The following is a 27,120-nucleotide window of genomic DNA, read 5'->3' on the forward strand; positions in this document are numbered from 1 at the left end:
CCCATGGAAACGGCGTTACGGGGGAAACAAATGTCATCCCTGTCGGACAGGTACACGAGTTTATGTTTAAATAAACATTTAAGATAATAATATAACATAAATACAATTACAATGGAGGGTTTGAATCGTGTTTAGTGTTTAATGGAGGGAGGGATTAGTGGAGACAGAGTGACTCCTCCTACTATCACGAACCAAACAGCAGAATATTATGATGCTTCTCTGACTCTGTGATGGAAATGAAACGTACATAATATAAACTATAACCCTGTTTGTGATAGTCCAGGCTCTCAAATGTCATTAGCCTTGGATCAAGACTATCATAGATGTATTTTTTATCGAGTCTGACTTTTTACTTTCGTATCTACGTAGCTCCGACGGAACCTCTCCCTCCGCTGTGTAGCTCCGAGATGAGGTTCCTCGTTTCCCTCTGCCGTTTGAGTGGGACATTGTCGCACATTTTCCACTTTACATGTTTCTTACCCCTTTCTGCACATCGTATCCAAAAAGTAAAGCATTTCCGCCACTCTCTCAGATGTTTTAAGTTCTAGCGCACAATAAAAGCTATCCAACGAGTTGAAGAAAGTATTTAGTTTGCCTCTGTCCTCAGCCGGTTCCATAATATTTTGCATTAGAAGATGCAATTCAACATTTGACCAGTAGTGGAATCAGTAATGTTATCTCTACGGGCGCAACTCTTGCGCAATGTCTTAAAAACATGTAACCGGATGAAGACCGAGGCAAATTAAAAACTTTCTTCAACTCGTTGGATAGATTTTATGGTGCGCTAGAACATAAAACATCTGAGAGAATGGCGGAAATGCTTTACTTTTTGGATACGATGTGCAGAAAGGGGTAAGAAACATGTAAAGTGGAAAATGTGCGACAATGTCCTGCTCAAACGGCATAAACAAACGAGGAACCTCATCTCGGAGCTATACAGCGGAGGGAGAGGTTCCGCAGGGGCTAGTATCTACGATAGTCTTGACCTGCACCCCCCAGTGCTTCCTGCACTTTTACCAGTAAATCCTCTACTTATCCGTACATGTACCACAAATATATATATAAGGTACTGACCCGGTTGCCCCGAATGTTAACTAGCGGTCCGGAGTCTTTGTTCAATGTATTAGTCCGTATTTTTCAGTAAAGAAGTGTTTTAATCCCGTCTGTGTTGGATTCTGTCGGAAGTTCCCAATGGGTGGTAGTGACGGGGCGCATCCGGTGAAAGCCGGTATTACACTCAACGTAAACAGGAAGTAAACGTGGCGTTCGGCCACAGACGGGATTAAAACACATATCTATTGAAAAACACGGACTAATACAGTGCACAAAGAGTCCGAAGGGTGAATTAACATTTGGGGCAACCGGGTAAGCTGCTCATATATTTGTGTTGGTACGTTAAGTACGGACTTAACTGGTGAGCAGGACGCACACCCGCAGCCAAGACTATCATAGATATAAAAATGTCAACATCGATAAAATACATATATGGTAGTCTTGATCCAAGGCTATAATGTTCTTATTTTGATCAAGATAACCCAATTACTGAATGTCAGTCTCCAGGTTTTCTTCAGAACACGTATGACACTGATTTACTATGACTATGTAGGCCTACAGCAAAAAAATTGTGTTTCAGATTATACTTTTTTTGGTTTACCTGGTCTGCTCTTTTTTCCCTCTACATCTATACCTCTTTGCCAAAAAATAGCAGATCTGCAAGCCCACAACGCCTCGCGCTGCGAGGCGTTGTGAGCTTGTAGATCTGCTATTTTTGGCTAAAGTTCTCCCCAGAAAAGGGATGCTAGGTTTCAAGTGGTTAATGTAAAAAGAAAAATCATCCCACACAAAGATTTGGCGGACCCCCTGTAGTAACTCTGAGGACCTCCTAGGGGTCCCGGACCCCCTGTTGAAGACCCCTGATGTACAGTTTGACACATAGGAGTGAAGTGGTTCTCAAACTTGGTATTTTCAAGGAAGGACCCTCATAACTCTGAGAGTGTACACGGGTCCATTTGGTTCCATTTGTACACTCTCAGAGTTACACACCTATAATGGTCCATTTGAACCACCTTCAAAGGAACCCCGAAGGTCCCTCAACCCACTTTGAGGACCACGGCACTATTAGTATACATTTAGGGCTACAGCTCTGTTTATGGTCATATCTATGTCCATGGCAATAATAGAATTTTGACAGAAATGTCCACCACAAGCTGGCATGTCGATGAACCCTGAGTGCATCTCGTTCAGCGCGTTTATCTCCTGAAAACAGGTGGAAATATACGATTTGTTATCATCAAATTGATCGATATGGAATCAATAGCCCACCATATCTTCACTGATTGATTGACTGATTGATTGAATACTTTATTAACAGTTTGCAAATAGTACAGTGGTACAAACGAATCATACAATGATGCTAAAAGGATACCTTATGTTTCCATTGTGGTGTATTCAATTTATCGAGATATTTAAAGACATACAATAATATACGATATATATAAGACATAATCAACACTAGTACAGTAGCAATAAAACGTATATGTACAGTAAACAGTTGGGGGGGGGGTGATTTTTGGTCTTAAGCTTAATTTACTAGGACCAGTTACACATTGCAGACAGGTGCTCTTTTATGGCGGTTTTGAAGGAGGAGGAGTCACTTTTTGATGGCTGATGGTGGTACGGCATTCCACATGTTGGTGGCATAATAGCAGAATTAATTCATCCCCATGTTTGTGCCGAATCTGGGTTGAATGAGATCTGTGGAGCTCCCTCTCTGGTGTTGTGATTGTGTGTGTCTTTCACGTTATTGAAGTAGTTTGACAGGTACATGGGTGTCTTTGTGTTTCTTATGATGTGTATCTTGTACATTGCAAGTTGCTGTACTCTGTCCTCTACCCTGAGCCACCCCACCCTAGCATAAGGAGCAGGGGTTAGATGAGTTCTAGGTGTGAGGCCATTAGGCCAAGTAGTAACCTTACCAGTTTGTTTTGAGAGGTCTGAAGCTTTGTTTTTAAGGCCTTTGTGGTGCATAGTCATAGTGATATTGGATGAGTGCTCCAGATAGAGTCCTCAGTGTATTTCTACTGACCAACGAGGAGATCCTGCTCAAAAATCTTGTTCTTTGGTTGACTTTCCTGATTACTTTTGTTGCCATTTTTTCACTGGAAAGATTGTCCTCTAAAATTACAACCCAGGTAGTTAATTTATTCTTTCCTTGTGATAACATTGTTGTCACCCACTCTGACCGTGAAGTCTTTGGCCTTGCTGAGTTTAATTCTGGACCCAAAAATAATTGATTCAGTTTTACCCAGGTGTAATGATAGTTTGTTGTCAAGAGAGCCAGGTGCAGATTTGACCGAGTTGGCGAGTTCAGAGCTAAGGACCTCCTCCTCAACCTGCAATTTATCCTTGCCCGAGACCAGCAGAGCTGAGTCATCCGCGAACACGAACAAATTGCAGTCACATGCTGATGTCCTATCGTTAACATAAATACATGAAAAACATCACGTGGATGCACCTGGGACGTATCATCAGTGTTGTAGCCTGGGGTCATCGGGGTGTCGCAAACATACACCCTCGCCCAGGTGACCCAGCCGGGGTTGATCAAGCCCCGACTTATGTCCCAGTAGCTACCCACGGTCAGTCCTCTTAGGGCAAGACGGGGCCCCTCAGTCCGCTTCTCCGGAACTAGTCCGCCGGGATCGGGGGAGGCTCTGGAACGTGGAGGGACAAGGCTCTGTGGATGGCCTCCTGGCCGGGCCCCTCCTTCGTCTCACCTGGTCCAGGACCTGAGTGTTGCACCCTTACCCTATATATCACCCTTACAACGAGGTACAGCTTGTAAGGATTCGTGGAATGAGCAACACAGCTAAACGTGTGGGTAGCGCCCCCCCAAAAAATGTGCCCGAAATCCCCTAATATGCTTCCGTTGGTAATCGCTCTTGTTTTCAGCGACCTGCCAGCACACACCTGATGTGGTGCACACAAAAAACCAGAGTAGTAAAGTGAAATACCCCTTTAAGTGGTTGAACTGGTTCTCTCTTTTCGCTGGATGGGGACCCCTTGCCTTCAATAAGGACCCCTGCCTGGGGCTCCCTGGGCCCCGCCTTGAGAAGCAGGGGTCTAGTCAGGTTATGTTGTGGTTCGTGTCAGAGCAATGAACTTGGAAAGCAGGCTGTGCAGAGTATGGCACAGGTGTCTATTAATACCAAGCTAAAAGAGCTCTTTACTGTCAGTTGACTGTGATCCTGTAATCCTCTCTCTAAATAAACACTGAAGTGGTCAGAGAGAGGGAGAGAGAGACACACACACAGACAGACAGACAGAGAGAGAGAGAGAGAGAGAAAGAAAGGGAGAGATATCAGTGTGCAGAAACAGATTCTGACCTCCTCTCGATAAAGAGTTTTTTTCATCGAGTCAAAGCAGAATACAAAGACTGAACTTGCTCGACTTTGTGCATAGTTTTTTTTGTGTATCATAGCCAGGATTGTAAGCAGGCCTGGCCTGTAGTAAGTTGTACTGTTAGTTAGTTAGTTAGTTAGTTAGTTAGTTAACGGGTGTCAATCATGGAGGCGTCGGGCCGCCAGTCGACAGACATGAGTCTGCTCAGCGGAGCCAGAATCTCTGGCTGCTGGTCCCTGCTGCCTGAACGCAGGTAAGAACCAAACGTTCTCAGTCGCCACGATTGAATTAAACGTCATTTGGATTCCATAGAAGCCAGCAGCATGTCTTCTATGGAAGCATGTTGCGCAGCGAAAATAGCCGATCTACAGGCTTGTAGATCGGCTATTTCCTTTAAAGATTTGAAGCATTTGAAGTGGTCAAACGAGCAATATGTTCAGAACAGAAGCATTTTCCATAAAACCTCCTAATGGTCACAGATGTTTCATAAAAGCAAAGGTTATAAAGCCTCAGTCTGTGATGTCTTCACCTGTGTGTGTGTGTGTGTGTGTGTGTGTGTGTGTGTGTGTGTGTGTGTGTGTGTGTGTGTGTGTGTGTGTGTGTGTGTGTGTGTGTGTGTGTGTGTGTGTGTGTGTGTGTGTGTGTGTGTGTGTGTGTGTGTGTACTTGGCCATACAAATGTTCTTTTTTGCTGACTTTTCTGTTCTATTCTATTCTACCACTGCCAGTACTCTAGTAGTGAAATACTGTATGTTCCTATGTTAAAGGTGCAGTAAGGGAGTAGTGTGCAGTAAGGGACTAACCTCGCATCACCAGTCTTTCCACCTCGGAGGAAAGCCTGGTATGCGTTACTAAAAGACCCATATGATCCGGTCTAATGACGCCTACTGAAAAGAAAAAATGAAAAAAGAATCTTTCCGGATTCTGCCCATCCGGTTTTGCGGTGCCGCTTTGTTTTGGTTCCCCAATCCCTATTTAAATGGAATAGAATTTCCCCGTGGGATAATACAGACGCTAAATAGTCTCTGGATAGTGCACACACATTTACATTTAAAAAATAAGCTAAACTACGCCGCATCAAGGATTTTATTAGGACGGACCTATATTGGGGTGAGACGTCTTTCCGGTTCTGCCCATCCGGCCACTTTTTTTTTTTTAACTTCCGCTCCCGACCGGATCATATACCCAAAAATGGAATGCTGCCCAGGCTAGTAAGGGACTAGTGTGCAGTAAGGGAGCAGCAGTAGTAAGTAGTGTTTGTTCAGAAGTCTCCCCAGCTCTCTGTAAACAGAACATACATGTTCAGGTCAGGTACCAATTTTTATCCAATCAGGAGAGAGAACTCACACAGGATAAGTAAGTGAAATTGGAAGTGATGAAAGGAGAAGTGAGCAGACAATCACTATACAATTGTGCTGTTTACATTTCTGTCTAATAAAGTATTCAATCAATCAATCAATCTACAGTACAAGCTCACAGGTCGCAATGTGATGCCTAGTGAACCTTTTGAGACATTTTTGCTTGTAGATCAGCTAGGGCTGGAACTGGACTCATGCCTGTTGAATTGACTTGTTCTGGATTAATCTTCGAATAGGCAGAAAAAAGGTCACCCAGTCATGCCCAGTGGTTTTTCTTTCATTTTTCTAGTTCATTTTTCAGTGAAGAATGCAGTTGGAAATAACAAGATGGTTCTACTTTGTATTATCTTCATCTCTATCCATCACTAAACAGAACAACAGTTTTTTCTTCCCTCTGGTAGTTGGCATAGATGTTTTGTGTGCCAATGTTCCCGTGGGGAAATGTTTTGTTGTTACACTGACAGATCTGTGGATGATTTTTTTCCTGTTCTTATTTTATGAGTGCTCAGCTTTTATTAAGGGGGTTTAGTGCTTAATTTGAGTCATCATATATTTTATTTTTTTTATTTTCAGAGAGTGGCAGGAAAGAGAATGGAGACAAAGTAGTGTATATATATATATATATATATATATATATATATATATATATATATATATATATATATATATATATATATATATATATATATATATATATATATAATTATTTATTTTTAATAAAACTGCCTTTTAGATAAAAAAGGAAGTTGTTATGTATTAACATGTGTGTTCGAAATGAGAACATTACACGTGTACATTACAGCAGCAGACATAAATAGTTGTACTTACTTAGTTTTACTTAACATCATTATGTTTTAAAACTACTAAACGTGTGGTTGAAAGCACCCTGCACGAGTCACCGTGCAGGTTTCATGTCCATGTGTTAATAATGTCAACATGCTTCATGTTGGGACGTGTCCCTCTGTCATGTTTGTCTTACACAACAACACATGGTCGCTTGGCAGTGATGTAAAGCATTGGTTCTCAAAGTGGGGTCCGGGGACCCCCAGGGGTACTTGAGGGGGTTCCAGGGGGTCCCCAGCTAAATGATGGATAGGAACTAAATGGACCCTTATGGGTCTGTAACTCTGAGAGTGTACAAATGGAACCAAATGGACCCATTTGGTTCCATTTTTACAATATGAATTGGGGTCCCAGAGGTATAAATGCCATTAAATGGGGGTCCGTAGCCTAATGCATGTCAAACTGGGGGTCCTTGAAATTAAAATGGTTGAGAATCACCCCTAGAGAGCCGTAAAATCTTCTCTTATGGGGGTCCCTGGCTTATCTTTTCAAATGGGGGTCCGCGGGCGAATAAGTGTCAATTTGGGGGTCCTTGACATGAAAAAGTTTGAGAACCACTGGTGTAAAGTAACTAAATATAAGTACTTTACTTAAGTGCAATTTTGAGGTATTTTTACTTTCTTCGCCCCCCAAATAATTGACCAAACACCACATTGTCTGGGTTGTGTTTGTATATAGTGGCAGCGGGGACGACTCGTTGGACCGGCTCCTCCCCCCGGTGGGCGTGGCCCTTCGCAGGAAGAGCGCCACCTCCATGAGCGCCACGGAGCCGCCCCTCCTGCGCACGGGAACGCGCACCATCTACACCGCCGGCCGCCCGCCCTGGTACAACGAGCACGGAGCGCACTCTAAGGACGCCTTCGTCATCGGTACAGTATATCACCACACTGATGATGCAATCTGGGAACCCATAGTAAAGCAAAAAGGGAAAAAAAACAGCGCCCTCTGCTGTTCTTGAGAGATTACTTGTAACTGTTATGATGTGACCGGGAACGCATCTGTGTCATTTTTTCCGATTTCTTTGGCTATTCAAAAATAGCAGGTCCTTGGCATGAAAAAGGTTGAAAACCACTTAAACACACAATGATAATCATTGATACTTTACAGGGCTGTGTAGTCAGGTTAAACATCATGTAAACATACATATAATATATGATCATATATGATCTATACATTCTCTACAGGGCTGTGTGGAGGCAGTGCCTCGGGCAAAACCACGGTAGCCAATAAGATCATTGAGGCTTTGGACGTACCATGGGTTGTGCTACTGTCTATGGATTCCTTCTACAAGGTGAGCTATTATACACTACACCATTGGTCCTCAAAGTGGGGTCCGGGGACCCCCAGGGTAGGGCTTTCACCAACTAGTCGACTAGTATAACCACTAGTCGACCTATTTGGTACTAGTCGAATAGTTGAAGAAAAAAAAAAGAAAAAAAAGTTTTTTTTTTTTTTTTTTTTTAATTTTTAATGCTATAGTAATGGCCCATCTTACTATTATTATTATCCTCCTGACTTTATTTTTTATCATAAGGGGGTCAAAAGCATGCCCAATAAAAGCCTATTATTGGGCAATAATGGGGATCCTTGGAGACGCTGCTGTGGTGCTGTGCTGCTGTGCCAGAAGCGCTTCCCTTAAATCGCCATAAAAATAAGGGCAGGAGGATAATAATAATAGTAATATAGTAGTAGGATGGTATTAAAACAGTGCCACCCAAAAAAAAAAAAAAAAAAAATTTGTGTAATTTTTTTTAGTTTATTTAAATTTCGACTAGTCGACTACCACTGGGTCAAATTAGTCGACCTGTAAAAATCTCTAGTCGTGAAAGCCCTACCCCAGGGGTACTTGAGGGGGTTCCAGGGGGTCCCCAGCTAAATGATGGATAGGAACTAAATGGACCCTTATGGGTCTGTAACTCTGAGAGCGTACAAATGGAACCAAATGGACCCTAACGGGTCCATTTGGTTCCATTTGTACACTCTCAGAGTTAAATTAACATTGATTTTACAATATGAATTGGGGTCCCAGAGATAGGAATGCTATTACATGGGGGTCTGTAGCCCTAATGCATGTCAAACTGGGGGTCCTTGAAATTAAAATGGTTGAGAATCACTGCTAGAGCAATACAAATCTTCTCTTATGGGGGTCCCTGGCTTATCTTTTCAGATGGGGGTCCGCGGCGAATAAGTGTCAATTTGGGGGTCCTTGACATGAAAAAGTTTGAGAACCACTGCACTACACTACATGACAAGAAAGAGACACTGGTGTCTATACATATTGACAAGAAAGAGACAGAGGAGAACGTGGTACAGTCAGCTGGGGCATTAAGGCCACTGTGGCCTCAGGGCTTGTTATTCTTTTGAGGGGCACAAGGCCAAACTGAGGGGCAACGACGACGGCCATGGCCTTCGTGGCCTCCCTGATATTCTTGCCCTGGATACAGCAGTGTTGATTTTGACAGCAAAATTGTGATTTAGTTTTAGTCATAGTCTTTTGAATAAAGTTCCATTCAGTTTTAGTCATATTTTAGTCATCTGAAATGTTTTATTTTTTGTCTAGTTTTAGTCGACTAAATATCATAAGGTTATAGTCGACTAAATCTACAGTTGATTTAGTCGACTAAAATGTATTTTGGCGGTGCCTTGATGGCGTCGTAATGGCTTATTTTACACTTGGTTGCATGCTGAAAATAGCCGATCTACAAGCTCACAACGCTTTAGATAGATCTGCTGATAGCGTAGATCTGCTATTTTCAGACAACACCCGAGCATAACCAAACATAAAATGACTTGTCTTTTAGTTCTACTGGATCTCTTCTCCATTAGTTCCCTCCCTAACATTTTAGTCTAGTTTTTATTTGTTGACGAAATTGTCAATATATTTAGTCTTAGTTTTAGTCATCATAGCTTAGTTTTTATTTAGTTTTTATTTAGTTTTCGTCAGTGAAAGAAGGTAGTCGACCAACATTTTTCGTCATCGTTTTAGTCGACGAAATCAACACTGGGATACAGTACCACATGCCTGGTGACATCAACATTTAATGAATGGGCTGAAACTGCTAAGAAACATTTCAGAGATTTAAAAAAATAACAGCATTGCAGAGCCAGTGCAAAGAGCAGGTGGAGTTATGTGCATTAACAGACACAGCTGTGTATTATGCTGACAGCCTCAGGACAATTCCAGTAACCACGTTTCTTTGAAGAAATAATGAGTTAACCAAAGACAATTATTTCTGTTCCTGCAGTTTTATTTTTTATCTGTTTCTTTAACCCATTAAGACCGGGAACACATCTGTGTCATTGTTAGATTCATTTGGCTGTTCAAAAATAGCAGATATACAAGCTCATAGCGTGGCACTCTAGATCTGCTATTTCTTTTAAAAATAGTGAAAATTTGTGCAAATCTTTAGTTTGAATATTTCAAACTAAAAACTGTATTTTTAAAGCGAACATTTGTAACTCAAATCCCCCCCCCCCCCATCTCAAAATATGTTGTTCCAGGGACCCCCTGCAGGAGCAAAGATTTGAGCTGAAAATGTTTTCTTTCAATGTTTTCTATCAAATTTTCATGATTTGTCAAAAATAGCAGATCTACAAGCTTGTAGCGCGGCACTCGGTGCCATGCTACAAGCTTGAAGATCTGCTATTTTTGAATTGCCAAAGTATAAAATAATGGTTAGCTAAAAAACCAAAAAGGACACAGATGTGCTCACGGATTGAAAGGGTTAAGTGTTGCTGTTGTTGGTGGTGTTCTGGTGGTGTTGTTGTGGTGGTGATAATCTTGCTGCTGCAAACACAGCAGCAAGATTCGTGAGTTGCTGTGATAGGAGAAGGATATCAAACAGAACACAACCACCCTAAAGACTAATCATTGTGTATATTCCTGCACTAGACCTGCACCCAGTGATCTTGGTACATAGAAATTGATCTATTGAAGATTCTGACTTTCAAATGTACATATTTTTTGTTTTGATTGTATTGCTGTATTGTTGTATTGTGCTTTCTGCTTTGGCAATGTAAACATATGTTTTCTCATGCCAATAAAGCCCTTTGAATTGAATTGAATTGAATTGATAAGCTCCGTGCGTGGTGTCTTGTTGCAGGTGTTATCTGCAGAGCAGCAGGCATTGGCAGCCAGCAACGATTACAACTTTGATCATCCCGGAGCGTTTGACTTTGAGCTGCTCGTTCCGACGCTGAGGAAACTCAAACAGGGAAAGAGCGTGAAGATCCCAGTGTACGACTTCACCACACACGGACGACACAAAGACTGGGTGAGACGTCCTGTAAACCAGGCCAAGGACCAGTGGTGGAAAAAGTACTCATATTTTTGCAAAGTGATAGATGTGTTCCTCATGAGTCAAGGCACATTTGTAAGCAACTTTCACAGCTGCCGGTCAAACGAGGCATGACTTATGCCTGTATAAAGTTTGAATTTTCAAAACATTGCTATAGCGCTTGCTATAGCTTTGGCCAATTGGAGTAAGATTGGTTTCAGTGATATTTGGAACATTACTGCAACGTTTCAAAAACATGTGAGTCTGCATGTATGTATTAGGGGCAGATGAATAATTGTCATAAAACTGCAATATTCATTGGCTCATAAAAGCTTTTAACAATCCCAGGAGGAGTTCGATCTGGTTGATTTGGGAGATCTAGACTAAGGGTCAAAGGTCAAAAGTCAGACCACTAATGTTAGGCATGAGGAGATGCATGTGTGTATCGATGTTTCATGGCTGTAGGTCAAACAGGGCATGAGTTATACCTGTTAAAAGTTTGCATTTTCAATTGAGTGCTATAGCGCCACCCTTTGGCCAATGGTTGTGAGTTTCGTGTCTTCACCGTTTTCCGTGACCCTCTACCAAATTGCCGAGTTTCGTAAAAAGTGACAGCACGGGTAGGCCAGAACTGCGAAAAACGGCGGAAGCAGAAGAATAATAGTGAAAGTGTACAGACACAAAGAGGTTCCGAGCCTACGGCCTCGGCCCCTCAATAATATAGTGTAGAATAATAAGAAGGGACCAGCACTGAAGTGCTTGGCCCCTTAATTAAAAACAAAATTGTACTTAGTTACTTTACACCACTACTTTACACCACTGCTGCTTGGAGAATAACATTCACTGTCTTTTCCTTTCCATTGCACAGAAAACAGTGTACGGTGCCAGTGTTGTCATCTTTGAAGGCATTATGTCCTTTGCAGATAAAGAACTGCTTCAGGTAAAGTTTATGTGATGCTTTATTTTTTCACTTTTGAAAAACCTGACTGAAAAGACAGTTTGCCTTTGTCCATTAATTGTCAAAACAAATGATCGTGTTTTAATGATTTTGATTGTGTTTTGGGTATTGAATATTAGAACATTGAAAGAAAAATGACATTTCTGTTTGCCTTTTCGACTTTGTACACTAAAATTGCACAACACAGATATGACAAATCTTTTTACACTAATTCAAGCCCGGCCCCAATGCGTACTAGATCAGAGCCAAGCAGTTGTCCAATTCTCTCCCAACTTGCTACAAAAATCGCTCATGGCTCTCCCTAGGTTACCATCTACTTTTCCACCTTCGTCGTACATTGCACGATGTGCAGTTAATATGAAACTAATTATTATCCAATACTTTTGCAGTTCACTTCCGCATGACGACACACACACACACACACACACACGTTGAAGTACGCACGCTCAGTGTTGCCTTGTCCGCTAATTATAAGTGACTTTGGCCTACTTTTGATAGTGAGATTCAGCACAGTGTTGCCTGGAGATTCTACAAATGTCTTCTAAAATCCTAACAGTTTTTTTTCTTTTTTGAACTTATGTTGCTATAATGACATGTATTTGTCCGCGGACCCCCCCCATCTCAAAACATGTTGTTCCAAGGACCCCCAGAAGCAAATATTTGAGTAAGAAAATTATATATACAATAGGCTATATTCAAAGATTAGCACACATTTTCACGATTTCTTTTCAAAAACCATAACCCATACCGTAACCGCGCTATGAGCTTGTATATCTGCTATTTTTGAAAAGCCAATGAAATCTAAAATGACACAGATGCGTTCCCGCCCGGTCTTAACCCATTAAGACCTGAGGCCGCGTCTAAAAAAAATCTAAATCCTAACAATTTTTCAGAAAAAAATATTAAAAAAAATGTTTCACGATTTTTGAATAGCCAAATAAATCTAAAGTGACACAGATGCGTTCCAGGTCTTAATGATGGGATAATCGTGGTGAATCCGTTGCTCATTCTGCAGCTCCTGGACATGAAAATCTTCGTGGACACCGACTCGGACATCCGGCTGGTGCGGCGCCTCCGCAGGGACATCACGGACCGGGGGCGGGGCATCGAGGGCGTCATCAAGCAGTACAACAAGTTTGTGAAGCCCGCCTTTGAGCAATACATTGAGCCGACCATGAGGCTAGCAGATATCGTTGTGCCAAGAGGTAAGATCAGCAGAGTTACTTCTCTAAAAATCAGTGGTGTAAAGTAACTAAGTACATTCACTCAAGTACTGTACTTAAGTAAAAACAAATGTGGTACATTTACTGGAGTATTTCCAATTTTCAATACTTTTACCTCTACTCCACTACACCTAAGAGGCAAATAGCCTATTATACTTTTACTTTGTAGATTATTATTACAAAACATACATTAACCCTATTTAAACTTTGGCTATTTGAAAATAGCCGATCTACGAGCTCACAATGCGTCGCGATGCGACGCATTGTGAGCTTGTAGATCTGCTATTTTTGTATCGATTTTTGTGTGTGTGTGTGTGTGTGTGTGTGTATATATAGTATCGTTTTTATAATATCTCTATCTCTGTGTCTGTCTATCTGTCTGTCTCTGTCTCTCTCTCTCTCCCTCTTCGTCTCTCTCTCTCTCTCCCTCTCTCTCTCTCTCCCCCCCTCCCTCCCTCTCTCTCTCTCAGGTGGTGGTAACATGGTGGCCATTGACCTGATAGCTCAACACGTCCACAGTCAGCTGGAGGAGGTGAGTTGACACATTATTGCTGGTTCCTCGGCGCCCTCGTGTGGCTGAATGTTGCAGTGACACGCGACACGGATGGCATTGCATTCTACAATGCAATGCCATTACTTTGCTGTTTTGTTTGAAAATGTTATACAACCTTTGATTGCAGTTTTTCCTCAAGTTTGCTTAAGCCCATTGCCTGAAACATTTTCAACATTCTCGACAGTGCGAGGCAAAATCCACCGATTGCAACGGTATAATGCTTAACCCATTAAGACCAGGAACGCATCTGTGTCATTTTAAGGTTTCTTCGGCTATTCAAAAATAGCAGATCTACAAGCTCATAGCGCGGCACCGAGTGCCGCGCTATGAGCTTGTAGATCTTGTAGCTTGTAGATTTGCTATTTTTGAAAAATCGTGAAAATGTGTGCAATTCTTTGAATGTATATATATCTTTTTAAAACGAACATTTTTAACTCCAATCATTGCTTCTGGGGGGTCCCTGGAACAACATATTTTGAGATGGGGGTCCGCGGCCAAATAGCCTACATATATTTTTGGGGGTCTGATATAGCAACATCAGTTTTTTTTAAAAACTGCTAGGATTTAGAAGACATTTACGGCCAAATACATATATTTTTGGAAGACATTTATAGAATCCCCCTGAAGCAAAGATTTGAGTTAAAAATGTTCGCTTTAAAAAAATATATATATATTCAAAGATTTGCAACATTTTTCACAATTAAAAATAAATAAATAGCAGATCTACAAGCTCCAAGCTACGAGCTTGTAGATCCAAAGAAATCTTAAAATGACACAGATGCGTTCCCGCATTGAATGGGTCAATTGCAATTGAGGAAAAACTGTAAATGGAAATCCGAGCATCCCCAGTTTGCTACTTCGGAAAATGTCTGTCATGAATGGTTGCTCCTCCAGTCAGAATGTATTCTCTCTCACCCTACACCCTACATGCAGCGCGAGCTCAGCGTCAGGTACTGTATGACATGTACAATCATAATTGTAATATTAACCCATTAAGACCTGAGGCGATTCTTTAAAAAAATCTAAATACTAACAGTTTTTCGGAAAAAAATATAAAAAAAATATATTCACGATTTTTCAAAAATAGCAGATCTACAAGCTCGAGTGCCGCGCTATGAGCTTGTATATCTGCTATTTTTGAATAGCCAAAAACATCTAAAGTGACACAGAAGCGTTCCAGGTATCAATGGGTTAATCAACCCACCTTTTGTTACTGTTTTTTATCATTGCTGTACCCAGTGGTTCTCAGACAAGAACCCCCAAATTAATTGCAACTTCATCCCTTCATTGTAATTAAAAAGTATTTGGCCCCCGTACCCGTATTTTGATGATATTAACTCATTTAGCTGGGGGACCCCCTGGAACTCCTTCAAGGATCCCTGGGGGTCCCTGGACCCCACTGTGAGAACCACTGCTGTAGCTTTTTTACATTATATATATATGCTGGACATACGTGGCATGCATGTCTTGCTAAAATCATGTTTCAGTCATTGTTAGTGAAGTCATATTTCTTCTAGTCTCTCAATCCAGACAACTATTACACAATCTTCCAGAGCTACTTAGAGTCTGTAACTACACCTCAGGAAAGCTGCACACAGAAGTTATCGTCTGTTTTGTCATTTCGGTACACAATAAGTACATTTTGAAATATCTTTAAAATACATATTGAGCTTAGCAGCTAGCTAGATGGGCTGCGACTAATTTGATTTACAGAAGGATTTATTTACGCAACTGCAAACGCAGAACGGAAGTACGTTACTTAGTGTATGTTTGTTTTCTTAACCACAGTGTTATATACACAGATGCCAGGTTCACTGTGCACCTGGTATCCTATAGTTTCACCGTAGAGACCCCTGTAAGGGGCGGGACATAATCGTTACACTCATTTTCTCCGTTTGCGTTGCACAAACTGTTGGGTAGAAGCATTTGAACGTTGTGTGAGTCAACAGTCTGTCTGGAGAGACTAGACTCCATCCTATTGATATATAATGTATACATTATGTATACAATGAAGCATTTAGAAGTCACATGACATCAGTGGTGTAAAGTAAGTACATTTACTCAAGTACTGTACTTCTACTCCACTTCATCTCCACTACAATTATTTGAAAACTTTAGTTACTTGTTGCTATTGATTTTGATTATTATTACAAAACATACATTAACCACTTCAGCCCTATATACATTTCGTCCATTTGAAAATAGCCGATCTACAAGCTCACAATGCGTCACGATGCGAGGCATTGTGAGCTTGTAGATCTGCTATGACATTTTATACGTTTGCAGACTTTCTGAGTACTTTCTAGTTTTAGAACTTTTAGTACATTTTGACACCAATACTTTTGTACTTTTCAAGTCAATTTTGAATTCCAGACTTCTACTTGTAACAGAGTACTTCTGCATTGCAGTATTGATACTTTTACTTAGGTAAAAAAATGTGAGTACATCACAGCAACGCCGCCTCCTCCTTCCACGCAGGGCGGTGTTGGCCTCCGGCCAGCAAACCCAGCCCCTCCCCCAGACGCTCAGCGTGTTGGAGAGCACGCCACAGGTTCGAGGCCTCCACACCATCATCCGGTATGTACTGCATTCACAATATATATGTATGTCAAATCAAAGGCAAATTATGAGGGTTATTTCCAAGCAGTGTTGATTTCGTCGACTGTGACGAAAAATGTTCGTCGCCTACCTTTTTTCACTGACGAAAACTAAATAAAAACCAAGCTACGATGACTAATACTAAGACTAAATATATTGACAATTTTGTCAACAAATAAAAACTAGACTAAAATGTTAGTGAGGGACTAGTGGAGAATAGATCCAGTAGAACTAAAAGACAAGTCATTTTATGTTTGGTTGCGCTCGGGTGTTGCGCTCTGAAAATAGCAGATCTACAAGCTCACAACGCGTCGCAGCGCGACGCATTGTGAGCTTGTAGATCGGCTATTTTCAGCATGCAACCAAGTGTAAAATCAGCCATTACGACGCCATCACGGCCCGCCAGAATACATTTTAGTCGACTAAATCAACTGTAGATTTTGTCGACTATAATCTTATGATATTTAAAACTAGGACTAAAACTAGGCAAAAACTAAAACATTTCAGATGACTAAAACATGACTAAAACTAAATGGAATTGTATTCAAAAGACTATGACTAAGACTTAACCAAAATTTGTTTCCAAGGTGAACAAAAACGTAGTATTTCTGGCTTGTAAGCCCGGATGTTTAGAAGAAGAAGAAAGAAAAAACAAAACAAAGAATAGCCTGTTTTAATTCAGCTTGACTTTGGCTGTATGTACTACATGGTACAAAAGCTGAACCTCAAACAGCTCAAAATAAACCTGGCCAGGTTGGTATTCAATCCGTGTCTCGCGTTCAAGGAATTAAAATGGCTGATCGTTTAAACTAGAGTAAAAGAGCTGACATTTAGACTTACACATTCTTATGATCTTCTGGTACATGGCATTGTGTTGATATAGACAGATAGACAGACAGACAGACAGACAGACAGACAGACAGACAGGCTGACAAATACTACTGACTGACCACACTGGGCAAGACCTGGGATGTTGGTTGTCTAGGAAGTTGACAACTGGAAACGGTTGAATTTGGCGGAAGTACCGCCCAAGGAAATGACGTTGATGCTTTACAAATCTGTTAACATTCTCCGTGAATGAAACGAGTGTTGTGATTGGTCAAAAAATATCGTTTCCGGGGGAAACGGAAATCCTATCCACTCAGGACTTCCTAGACACTTGCTGCTTTAGGTCGTGACCAGGCTCTTCTTTTCACAGATAAGTGAGGCTGGGACCGAGGCTACTGACTGACTGACTGACTGACTGACTGGACTAACTATTGCTTAACTTTACTTTACTTACTGGAAAGAGGGAAACAATGGAAACAAGGGATGTGTATTTGTTGCAGTGCTGTATGCTCCACAACCATATGCATTTTTGTTATGATGATAATGCTAGTTATTTTTCTTCCATCTAATGTTGTTTAAGGAACAAGGACACCAGCAGAGATGAGTTCATCTTCTACTCAAAGAGACTGATGAGGCTGCTCATAGAACACGCTCTGACCTTCCTGCCATCTCAGGTGAGAAGAAAAGCCAAACCCAAACTCCTCAAGTCTGATTAAAGGCTGGTTTATACTTTATCAAACTCGTACGATGGTGTCGCGCCTCAGAAATAGCAGATTTACAAGCTCACCACGTGGCGCGGATGTGACGTGTTGTGAGCTTGTAGATCGGCAGTTTTTGACAACAAAGCATGAATTAAGCATTAGATTTGGTTGAGGCCCAGTATCGCCGGGCACAACCAAGTGTAAATCAGATTTAGTTATATCCAGTTACATTTCAATATCAGAAAGGGCTGCAACTACTGTTTATTTTCTATAAGCAATTATTCTTTTCATTACTTTTTAGACCGATCAAATAATCGAGTGTTCAAAGTGTTAAGAAATATAATATAATATAAATATTTCTGTATGTTTAATGACTGATGTGTATTTAATGACAGATTTCTTTAAATAATCTACTTAAATTATTAGACTGAATAGTTTTTTTAACGTTTTATTTATTTCATATATATATATGTTTATTTGACAGGGACAATACAAAAAACTGTATCAAGTTATAAAACATTAAATTGTTGCATTGTATATGGGGTTTATAGCCGAGGCTAATTTGCGACCCCAGTCCCTGGTATGCGTGTCAAATCACAACGCATTGTGAGCTTATAGATCGGCTATAATAGCTCGATTATATTTCTTAATTTTTTTTTTTTTTAATAATTGTTTTAATAATAGATTACATTTTGCACCCATAATGTCAGCTGAAATATATTGTTACCTCGCCCAGGAAGTAACTTTGTGTGGTTGTGTGTGTGTGTGTGTGTGTGTGTGTGTGTGTGTGTGTGTGTGTGTGTGTGTGTGTGTGTGTGTGTGTGTGTGTGTGTGTGTGTGTGTGTGTGTGTGTGTGTGTGTGTGTGTGTGTGTGTGTGTGTGTGTGTGTTTGTTTGTATGCTGTAACAGCCGTGCAGCGTTCAGACGCCACAAGGTCAGGCGTATGAAGGTCGTACCAACAACGGAAAAGGGGTGAGTGACAGTTCCTCCGATTTTCCCCCTCTGTCCAATCGGGTGAGTAGAAGGCGGACCGTCCCAAGACTCAGGAAGCACCATGGTGCTCAAGGCAGAAGGCGGTGCGGGCTACGAGGAGGGTCCTGAAAGTGAGTGACAGGCGCGTCACTCCCGTTTTTTAGAATCCGCTGGCTGCAAAAAACTGTGGCCGCGCACAACCTGCGTTTAATGCTAGCCGACCATGTTTTGGTGGGAGCGCACCCTAAAGTTGCGAAATATGCGGAAATATGCGATGAAATTATGTGATGTGATGTGCATATTATGCGCTGTGCATATTATGCGCTGTGCCCTTTTTGAAAAAAAAGTGCCGCCTGCATAATTATTTTTTCTGGAGTGTCTAACTGTTGTACGTATTGATCACAGGAGTGTTTGTTACATTTGATTTGATTTGATTTGATTTATTTGCACAACATTTTTTGTATACATTTACAAGACATGTTAGTTATTTCCGAGGGAAACATTACGTGATAGTTGTTGTGCCGGTGAGGTAAGAAACCCTGAGGGGCTTATGTGAGAACCTCACCGTTTACATTACATATAATAAGAGTTATTTAATATTAAAAATAAAGACAGAAAAAGCAAAAAACAAAATGAAAATATAAAAGTATATACCTATGAGAAAGGGTATAGGACATTGATAAAAAAAATAAAAAATAAAAGTACAAGACTGAGCAGAAGAGACAGAACAAAACAAAACAACAAAAAGTATTGAACAAAGCAAAAACAATTATGCTGTTACATATTCATGTGAATAAGGATTAAAATTATTTGGAAGCTGGTCTAGTTTTCCATTTGGGTATTTAACTTACTTATTAGGCTTCTTTTATAGGTAGGTAGGGAGGATGTGGTAGCCACCAAACTGAAATGAGCGTTCCATAATGAAACTCCTTTGTACTTGATGGCGAACTGCCCCCTATTGGTGGTACATAGTGGGACATGCAGTTGGTTTGCTTGCCTAGTGGGATATGGGTGAAAGCTGGAATTTGGCTGGAAATACAATTTAAAATGATTTGGGAGGTGGGTGTATTGGTATTTAGTTTTAAATACAAATAGACATGTTTGGAGTACATTTATATTAAAGATTGTTAGTATACTGAGCGTCGTTACATGGTAAGTATGTGTGTAGATCACATGTGCCAGTTATGTTGACGTGTGTGTGTGTGTGTGTGTGTGTGTGTGTGTGTGTGTGTGTGTGTGTGTGTGTGTGTGTGTGTGTGTGTGTGTGTGTGTGTGTGTGTGTGTGTGTGTGTGTGTGTGTGTGTGTGCGCGTGCGTGTGCGTGCGTGCGTGTGTATACTGTATGTGTGTAGATCACAGGCGTGTCTGTTATACTGTAGTATACAGTATGTGTGTCGATCAGTGGTTCTCAAAGTGGGGTCTAGGGACTGTCAGGGGTCCTTGAGGGGCTTCTAATTTTGACCCATACATGGTTCCATGTGTACACTGTCAGAGTTAAGGGGGGTCCTTGAAATGTTTGAGAACCACTGGTCTAGATAACATGTGTCTGCTGTTCATGTGTGTGTGTGTGTGTGTGTGTGTGTATGTGTGTGTGTGTGTGTGTGTGTGTGTGTGTGTGTGTGTGTGTGTGTGTGTGTGTGCGTGTGTGCAGATCACAGGCGTGTCTGTGCTGCGGGCGGGGGAGACCATGGAGCCGGCTCTCAGGGCGGTCTGTAAGGACGTTCGCATCGGCAAGATCCTCATCCAGACCAACGTGGACTCTGGAGAGCCTGAGGTGAACACCTCTAGATCTCTAGGCCTCTAGACCCTATACACCTCTAGACCTCTAGACCCTATAGACCTCTAGACCTCTAGACCTCTAGACCCTATACACCTCTAGACCTCTACACCTCTAGACCTCTACACCTCTAGACCTCTACACCTCTAGACCTCTAGACCCTATACACCTCTAGACCTCTAGACCTCTAGACCTCTACACCTCTAGACCTCTAGACCTCTAGACCCGCCCAAACTAACACAGTGGGTCAGGACCAGGGGTGGGGAAACTACTCAAATGTTTTACATACGTAAAAGTATCAATACTGCAAGGTAGAAGTACTCTGTTGCAAGTAAAAGTCCGGAATAAAACATTTACTTGAGTAAAGGTACAAATGTATTGGTATCAAAATGTACTTAAAGTACCAAAAGTAAAAGTACAAAAAATGTTTGAAAATAGTCGATCTACAAGCTCACAACGCGTGACACGTTGTGAGCTTGTAGATCTGCTATTTTTGAGCTTGTAGATCTGATATTTTCTGCTATTTTCAAATAGCCTAGGTATAAAATAGGGCTGAAGTGGTTAATGTATGTTATATAATATAATCATTTATATCTGCAAAGTAACTAGTAACTAAAGTTGTCAAATAGTTGCAGTGGAGTAAAAGTACAATATCTGCCTCTGAGATGGAGTTGGAGTAGAAGTAAAAGTATTGACAATTGGAAATACCCCAGTAAGGTAAAAGTACCTCCAAATTTGACTTAAGTACAGCACTTGAGTAAATGTACTTAGTTACTTTACACCACTGCACATCTCCTGAGTGCAGGGACATCCCTGAGTTGGTTAGCTGGCGTTTCATTCATCCCACCTGGTCCTCCGTGTCTCCTTGGTAACCAGACGTACCCCTCTCTCTTTTCTTCTCTCTTTCTGCCCCGACCCCGTCTCCATGGTAACCCCTCTCCTCCTAGCTGCACTACCTGCGTCTGCCCAAAGACATCGGGGACGACCACGTCATCCTGATGGACAGCACCGTGTCCACCGGCGCCGCCGCAATGATGGCCGTGAGGGTGCTGCTGGTACGCAGAGAGACGACCATACATGGGCATCTGGCGGCCCCCGGGGGGGGGCCACATGCGGCCCCCACCTTCACATTAAGGCCTGAGTCCGATTCTTAAAATGTTTTCTAAATCCTTTTTTAATAAATGTTTTCTAAAACAGTTTTTTTGAAAAAAATATAAAAAATATTTTTTCACGATTTTTCAAAAATAGCAGATCTACAAGCTCATAGTGTGGCACTCGGTGCCGCGCTATGAGCTTGTATATCTGCTATTTTTGAATAGCCAATGAAATCTAAAGTGACACAGATGCGTTCCAGGTATCAATGGGTTAACTCTTCAAGACCGGGAACGCATCTGTGTAATTTTAAGATTTCTTTGGCTCTTCAAAAAATCTACAGATCTACAAGCTCATAGCGCGAGAGCTTGCAGATCTGCTATTTTTGAAAAATGTTGAAAATCTTTGAATATATATATTACATACAATATATATATACATTTTTACTCAAATCTTTGCTTCCGGGGGATTCTGGAGAAAATAAAAGTTATGTTGCTATAATATCAGTGGTTTTCATACTTTTTTCATGTCAAGGACCCCCAAAATTATATGTATTTGGCCATGGACCCCCCATCTCAAAATAGTTTTGTTCCAGGGACCCCAGACGCAAAAAATGTAGTTAAAAATGTTCCCTTTAAAAAAATATATACTCAAAGATTTGCACACATTTTCACGATTTTTCAAAAAATAGCAGATATACAAGCTCATGAGCTGGAGCTTGTATATCTGCTATTTTTGAATAGCCCAAAGTGTACAATAGTACTTTTTAGCTCAAATCAAAAAGTGACACAGATGCGTCCCTGGTCTTAATGGGTTAATGCGGCCCGCGGGTTAATATCGTAAATACTGATATATTATTGATTTCAGCTGTTAAAATTTCAAACATGCAAACATGACCCGCTTTAATGACTTCAGTCTATATTAGTAGCTTAACACAAGACCCGCCATGGACGCATAAAGTCGTTCTATTAAATAGTCCACTTGCCCGCCAAGTCGTTCTATTAAAAAAATCAGGCACGCTGTTTTAGGCACCGTAACACAGCTCTGGGATGATCCATCGTCACTCAGAGAAGAAGTACGGTATGTGGATGTGACATCATCCAAAAAATGTCACATCCATCCGCCCTGACTATGGGATTTTCAGAAAAACACCTCTAACACAGTTGCTGTTTTTTTGCATTGAAAACCACCGTTTTCAACGGGCCAAAGCCCCAAAATGGCGGATCGCGGTTGGAATGTTGTTGTTCCTCTGAATACACAGATCCCTCCGCCTACCCACGGGGACTATTTATTTTGTAATTAATTTAGGTAATTACGCTGGCAAGGGGGATAACAAACGATGTTTAATACCTTGGCGTGTGAGATCGGAGAAAAGAGCGTCATGTCTTAACACATCGGGTGCCGAACACGGTCTGAACCATGTGTTTACATAGTGGCGCTTCGGTGCCGAACACGGTCTGAACCGTGAGTTTAGTCTTTTTGTTTTTTTCGTTTTTCTCCGCGCGGGCGGGGCTAGAGCAGCTCTGGGAGCACCCATTGTAATCCTGCGAAGGAAGTGCCAGATCGCTCACTGGAAACACATTTTTTTTTCCCATCCGCTTCCTGTCTATTTCCTACTTTGAAACGCCTATATCTCCGAATCTGTTTCCTGTGGGGAAAACCGGTCATGCGCGATGCGCGACCCCCCCCCGTTGTAACTCGCGAGGGGAATGTTATGGTTCCAGGCTGTAGCCAGACTCATGGCACAACATGAATCGATGCTTTTTTTGCGTGGATTTGCTTGTAACGCACGCGGAAGCTTTAAACAGCAAAGCGCAGTCAATGGGGAGAATGCTGGCACCCACGGTAAGTTGTTATGAAAAAATGCTGGCACCCGATGTGTTAAGACCGGGAACGCATCTGTGTAATTTTTAAGATTTCTTTGGCTATTCAAAAAATAGTAGATCTACAAGCTCATAGCGCGAGAGCTTGCAGATCTGCTATTTTTGATTTTTTTTGAAAATCTTTGAATATATATATTACATACAATATATATACATTTTTACTCAAATCTTTGCTTCCGGGGGATTCTACAAATGTTTTTTGGAAAAAAAGTTATGTTGCTATAATATCAGTGGTTCTCATACTTTTTTCATGTCAAGGACCCCCAAAATGATATGTATTTGGCCACGGACCCCCCATCTCAAAATAGTTTTGTTCCAGGGGCCCCCAGACGCAAAGATTTGAGTTAAAAATTTTCCCTTTAAAAAAATATATATTCAAAGATTTGCACACATTTTCACGATTTAAAAAAAAATAGCAGATATACAAGTGAGCTTGTATATCTGCTATTTTTGAATAGCCAAAGTGTAAAATAGTGCTTTTTAGCTCAAATCAAAAAGTGACACAGATGCGTCCCCGGTCTTAATGGGTTAATGCGGCCCGCGGGTTAATATCGTAATACTGATATATTATTTATTTCAGCTGTTACAATTCCAAACATGCAAACATGACCCGCTTTGATTACTTCAGTCTATATTAGTAGCTTAATGACTAGTATAAAAATATTATTGTCTTTTTTTATGTCCAATGTATTTGTATTTAAGTTCATAAAGTTTATATAACTAAATGCATTTTAAATTGAATAAAAAATATTACTTTTCAGGATTCCAATTCAAAAATAGTAAATGTATGTCCATGCAGGTGTTTTCTGTCCCTGTAGGATCATGAGGTCCAGGAGGACAGGATCGTGCTGGTGTCTCTGTTGATGGCAGAGCTGGGGGTCCACTCTGTGGCCTACGCCTTCCCACAGATCAAGATCATCACCACCGCCGTGGACAAGAGCCTGGACGACTCGCTGCATGTCATCCCGGGCATCGGTACGTCCGTCTGGTAGCGTTCAACGCAAAGGAAATGCATTCATTTAATCCAAACCCATTAAGACCTGAGGCGATTCTTAACAAAAATCGAAATCCTAACAGTTTTTTGAAAAAAATAAAAAATATTTTTTTTCACGATTTTTCAAAAATAGCAGATCTACAAGCTCATAGCGCGGCACTCGGTGCCGTGCTATGAGCTTGTATATCTGTTATTTTTGAATAGCCAAAGAAATCTAAAGTGACACAGATGCGTTCCAGGTCTTAGTGGGTTAAGACTGGGCTAGCATCTGTGTCATTTTAAGATATCTTTGGCTATTCAAACATAGCAGATCTACAAGCTCATAGTACCAAAATACTCAGTGCCAAAAATAGCAGATATACAAGCTCATATCGTGGCACCGAGTGCCGCGCTATGAGCTTGTAGATCTGCTATTTTTGAAAAATTGTTTAAACTCAAATCTTTGCTTCTGGGGGTTCCTGGCACAAAACATTTTCAGTCCGCGGCCGAATGTATATCAATTTAGGGATCTTTGGCATGAAAAAGGTTGAAAAGCACTGATCTAGTGCCATCCCAGTGTGATGGAGCCTGCACCACTTTTGGAAGACTTACACAAACTGTGTTTTTTTGTAAGTATTCATAGGTCATGTTTTATGTGATTTTCAGGGGACTTCGGGGACCGGTACTTTGGGACAGACGGATCTGACAACTGGAGTGACGGGGAGGAAGAGCCGTCATGTTAACACACATGTTAAAGGTAGTCTTAACACATAAGCTGCCATGGACGCAGATCTGCGTCCTATTAGATAAAACCGTGGGCTGCCAGAGTAATCTAGGACGCAGATCTGCGTCCTAATGTTTAATTTGTTTAATAGACGATCACGCTGTTTTATTTACCTTCCGAGATAGGTTTCGTTTTCCACTCACCTCCGCTTCACCCGGAAGCAATTTCAGCGATTTCCGTTTCCAGTTTCCGGTTTTAGCTTGAAAAATGCACTAATGCAGCCAAAACACATTTTTTTCACACGGTATAAAAAACGAACGGAGAGCTCCACTTCTATTTTCTTTAGTCTGGGTGACGAACAGTCATCGGTGTCGTGTATCACATCGTATTTAAGCCCGATCAGCGATTGTCGAAAACCGTAAACGGCACATCCGGTTTATGGCGTATTGACTGTTTGAGTCTGTTTGGGGGGGGGGGGTCGAGCGAGTCAGCGAGTCAGCAAGGTGTCAATTTGCTGCTCTACTGTATACTGGTCGATCTGTCGTATGTGTTTAAAACTGCTGACAGACAAACTTAAATTAATTTAAATAACAAAATAACAACAACAAAAGAAGAACCCTAAAATTGAAGCTGATAGACGGGTACTTTGGTCTGATTGTATGAAATGTACGAACCATCTGAAAATGTATTTTCTGTTTATTAAAGAGATGGGGAGACCCCTGTTATTGAACAAGCACTCTATATAGCAATGATTATAGAGCTTTAACCTTTTAAGAAACGTATTGTTTAAAGTTTAAAAAAATATCACGTACAACGTTTTGACATTGTATAATTCTTCTGGTCATTTGTGGTGGGTTTGAACATATTTCTATTGTTATGCTACAGGCCATGGCGCCAATTGAGACATATAAATGAGATATTTTTTATCATAAAGAATATATTAAAAAAAGGATATTTTTTACCCTTTGACACCCGGGTCCTTGTTGAGGCGTCTACAGCTCTAAACAGATCAGCGTAAACGGTAAGAGAACGATGGCACTGGGTGTACCCTGTTTTTAAGGGCGGATTCAGACTGGGTCCGATTGATTCGAAGCGTTCCCGAGTACGGTTGGCCTCTCCCAGCAGGGCCAGTATTCACATTGGCCAAGATTCTTGCGCACTCGAGACCATTTAATTTAACAGTAATGGTAAATATGTGCCTCATGGGGGCGCTGTTGAGTATGGGGCTTTGGGAGATACAGAATGTCATTCACAGAAGAAGAGTCACTTGTCAGAGTGTAGAGTGAATAATAAAGTTTGACTGTGTTCCTGACGTTGTCATGAGTTATAATAACAGAACAACAATACACAACCAAAGCAGTGTGTGAATTGGTCTTTGAAACCTCAAAATGTAACGTCGTCTCTCGCGCCTCTGTTATTATCAATATGATCGCGACGTCACTGATGCATCCTTGGTATTTTAGCAGTGACGTCACAGACTAATCCTTGGTAAATTTATCCTTATATACACGTTCGCTATACATGTGTTTTTTGTTTATGTTTTTCCACGGCTCGCGCTACTCAAACACCAGTGGGATTATTCTTTCTTGTCAACATTCAAGTAGAACTATGAGAGGGTATAACCCAGCTAAAATAATGTGTCATTATAAAAAATATATAAATGATATATGATTAGCAGTCCACTTCCTCCTGTTGGTACGGATGGATTCACATTGCATCGTTTCGTACCCGAATACGCATGATCCGGATCCGAGACTACCTCCGGAGACGGTCTCGGGTACGGTACGTGATCCGTTTCGGGGAACGATACACAACGTTCACACTATCACAACATCAGCCAAGTGGTCCAGGGTGCGCACCCGGGACCATAGTGTGAATCCGCCCTAAAGAACCTCTGGCACTTGATGTGTTAACAGACAGCAGGATCCCTTGCTCGACCAATCAGAATTGCGTATTGAACAGAG

General features: G+C 41.2%; 2 protein-coding genes across 2 annotated transcripts in view; both read left to right on the forward strand.

The window, feature by feature from the left end:
• On the forward strand, positions 1-25,470 carry uckl1a (uridine-cytidine kinase 1-like 1a). The gene is made up of 14 exons (XM_084069005.1): positions 1-50; positions 7,277-7,467; positions 7,783-7,889; positions 10,702-10,872; positions 11,744-11,815; positions 12,849-13,038; positions 13,527-13,588; positions 16,062-16,186; positions 17,616-17,709; positions 18,646-18,708; positions 20,359-20,481; positions 21,432-21,539; positions 24,278-24,434; positions 25,099-25,470. The coding sequence occupies exons 1-14, from the start codon at positions 4-6 to the stop codon at positions 25,173-25,175; spliced, it is 1,587 nt and encodes a 528-aa protein (XP_083925131.1). The 5' UTR covers positions 1-3; the 3' UTR covers positions 25,176-25,470.
• The window catches only part of LOC311053451 (YTH domain-containing family protein 1-like), a 229,503-nt gene that overhangs the window by 141,464 nt on the left and 60,919 nt on the right, over positions 1-27,120 (forward strand). The window lies entirely within an intron of this gene.

Source organism: Gymnoscopelus microlampas, assembly GCF_963454915.1.
Source record: "Gymnoscopelus microlampas genome assembly, chromosome: 10".
NCBI classification, from domain to species: domain Eukaryota; kingdom Metazoa; phylum Chordata; class Actinopteri; order Myctophiformes; family Myctophidae; genus Gymnoscopelus; species Gymnoscopelus microlampas.

Coding starts and splice junctions, on each gene's coding strand:
- uckl1a (XM_084069005.1), top strand. CDS start 4: ATGGAAACGGCGTTACGGGGGAAACAAATGTCATCCCTGTCGGACAG. Junction 13,589..16,061: donor TCCACAGTCAGCTGGAGGAG/GTGAGTTGACAC, acceptor AGTACATCACAG/CAACGCCGCCTCCTCCTTCC. Junction 16,187..17,615: donor GGCCTCCACACCATCATCCG/GTATGTACTGCA, acceptor ATGTTGTTTAAG/GAACAAGGACACCAGCAGAG.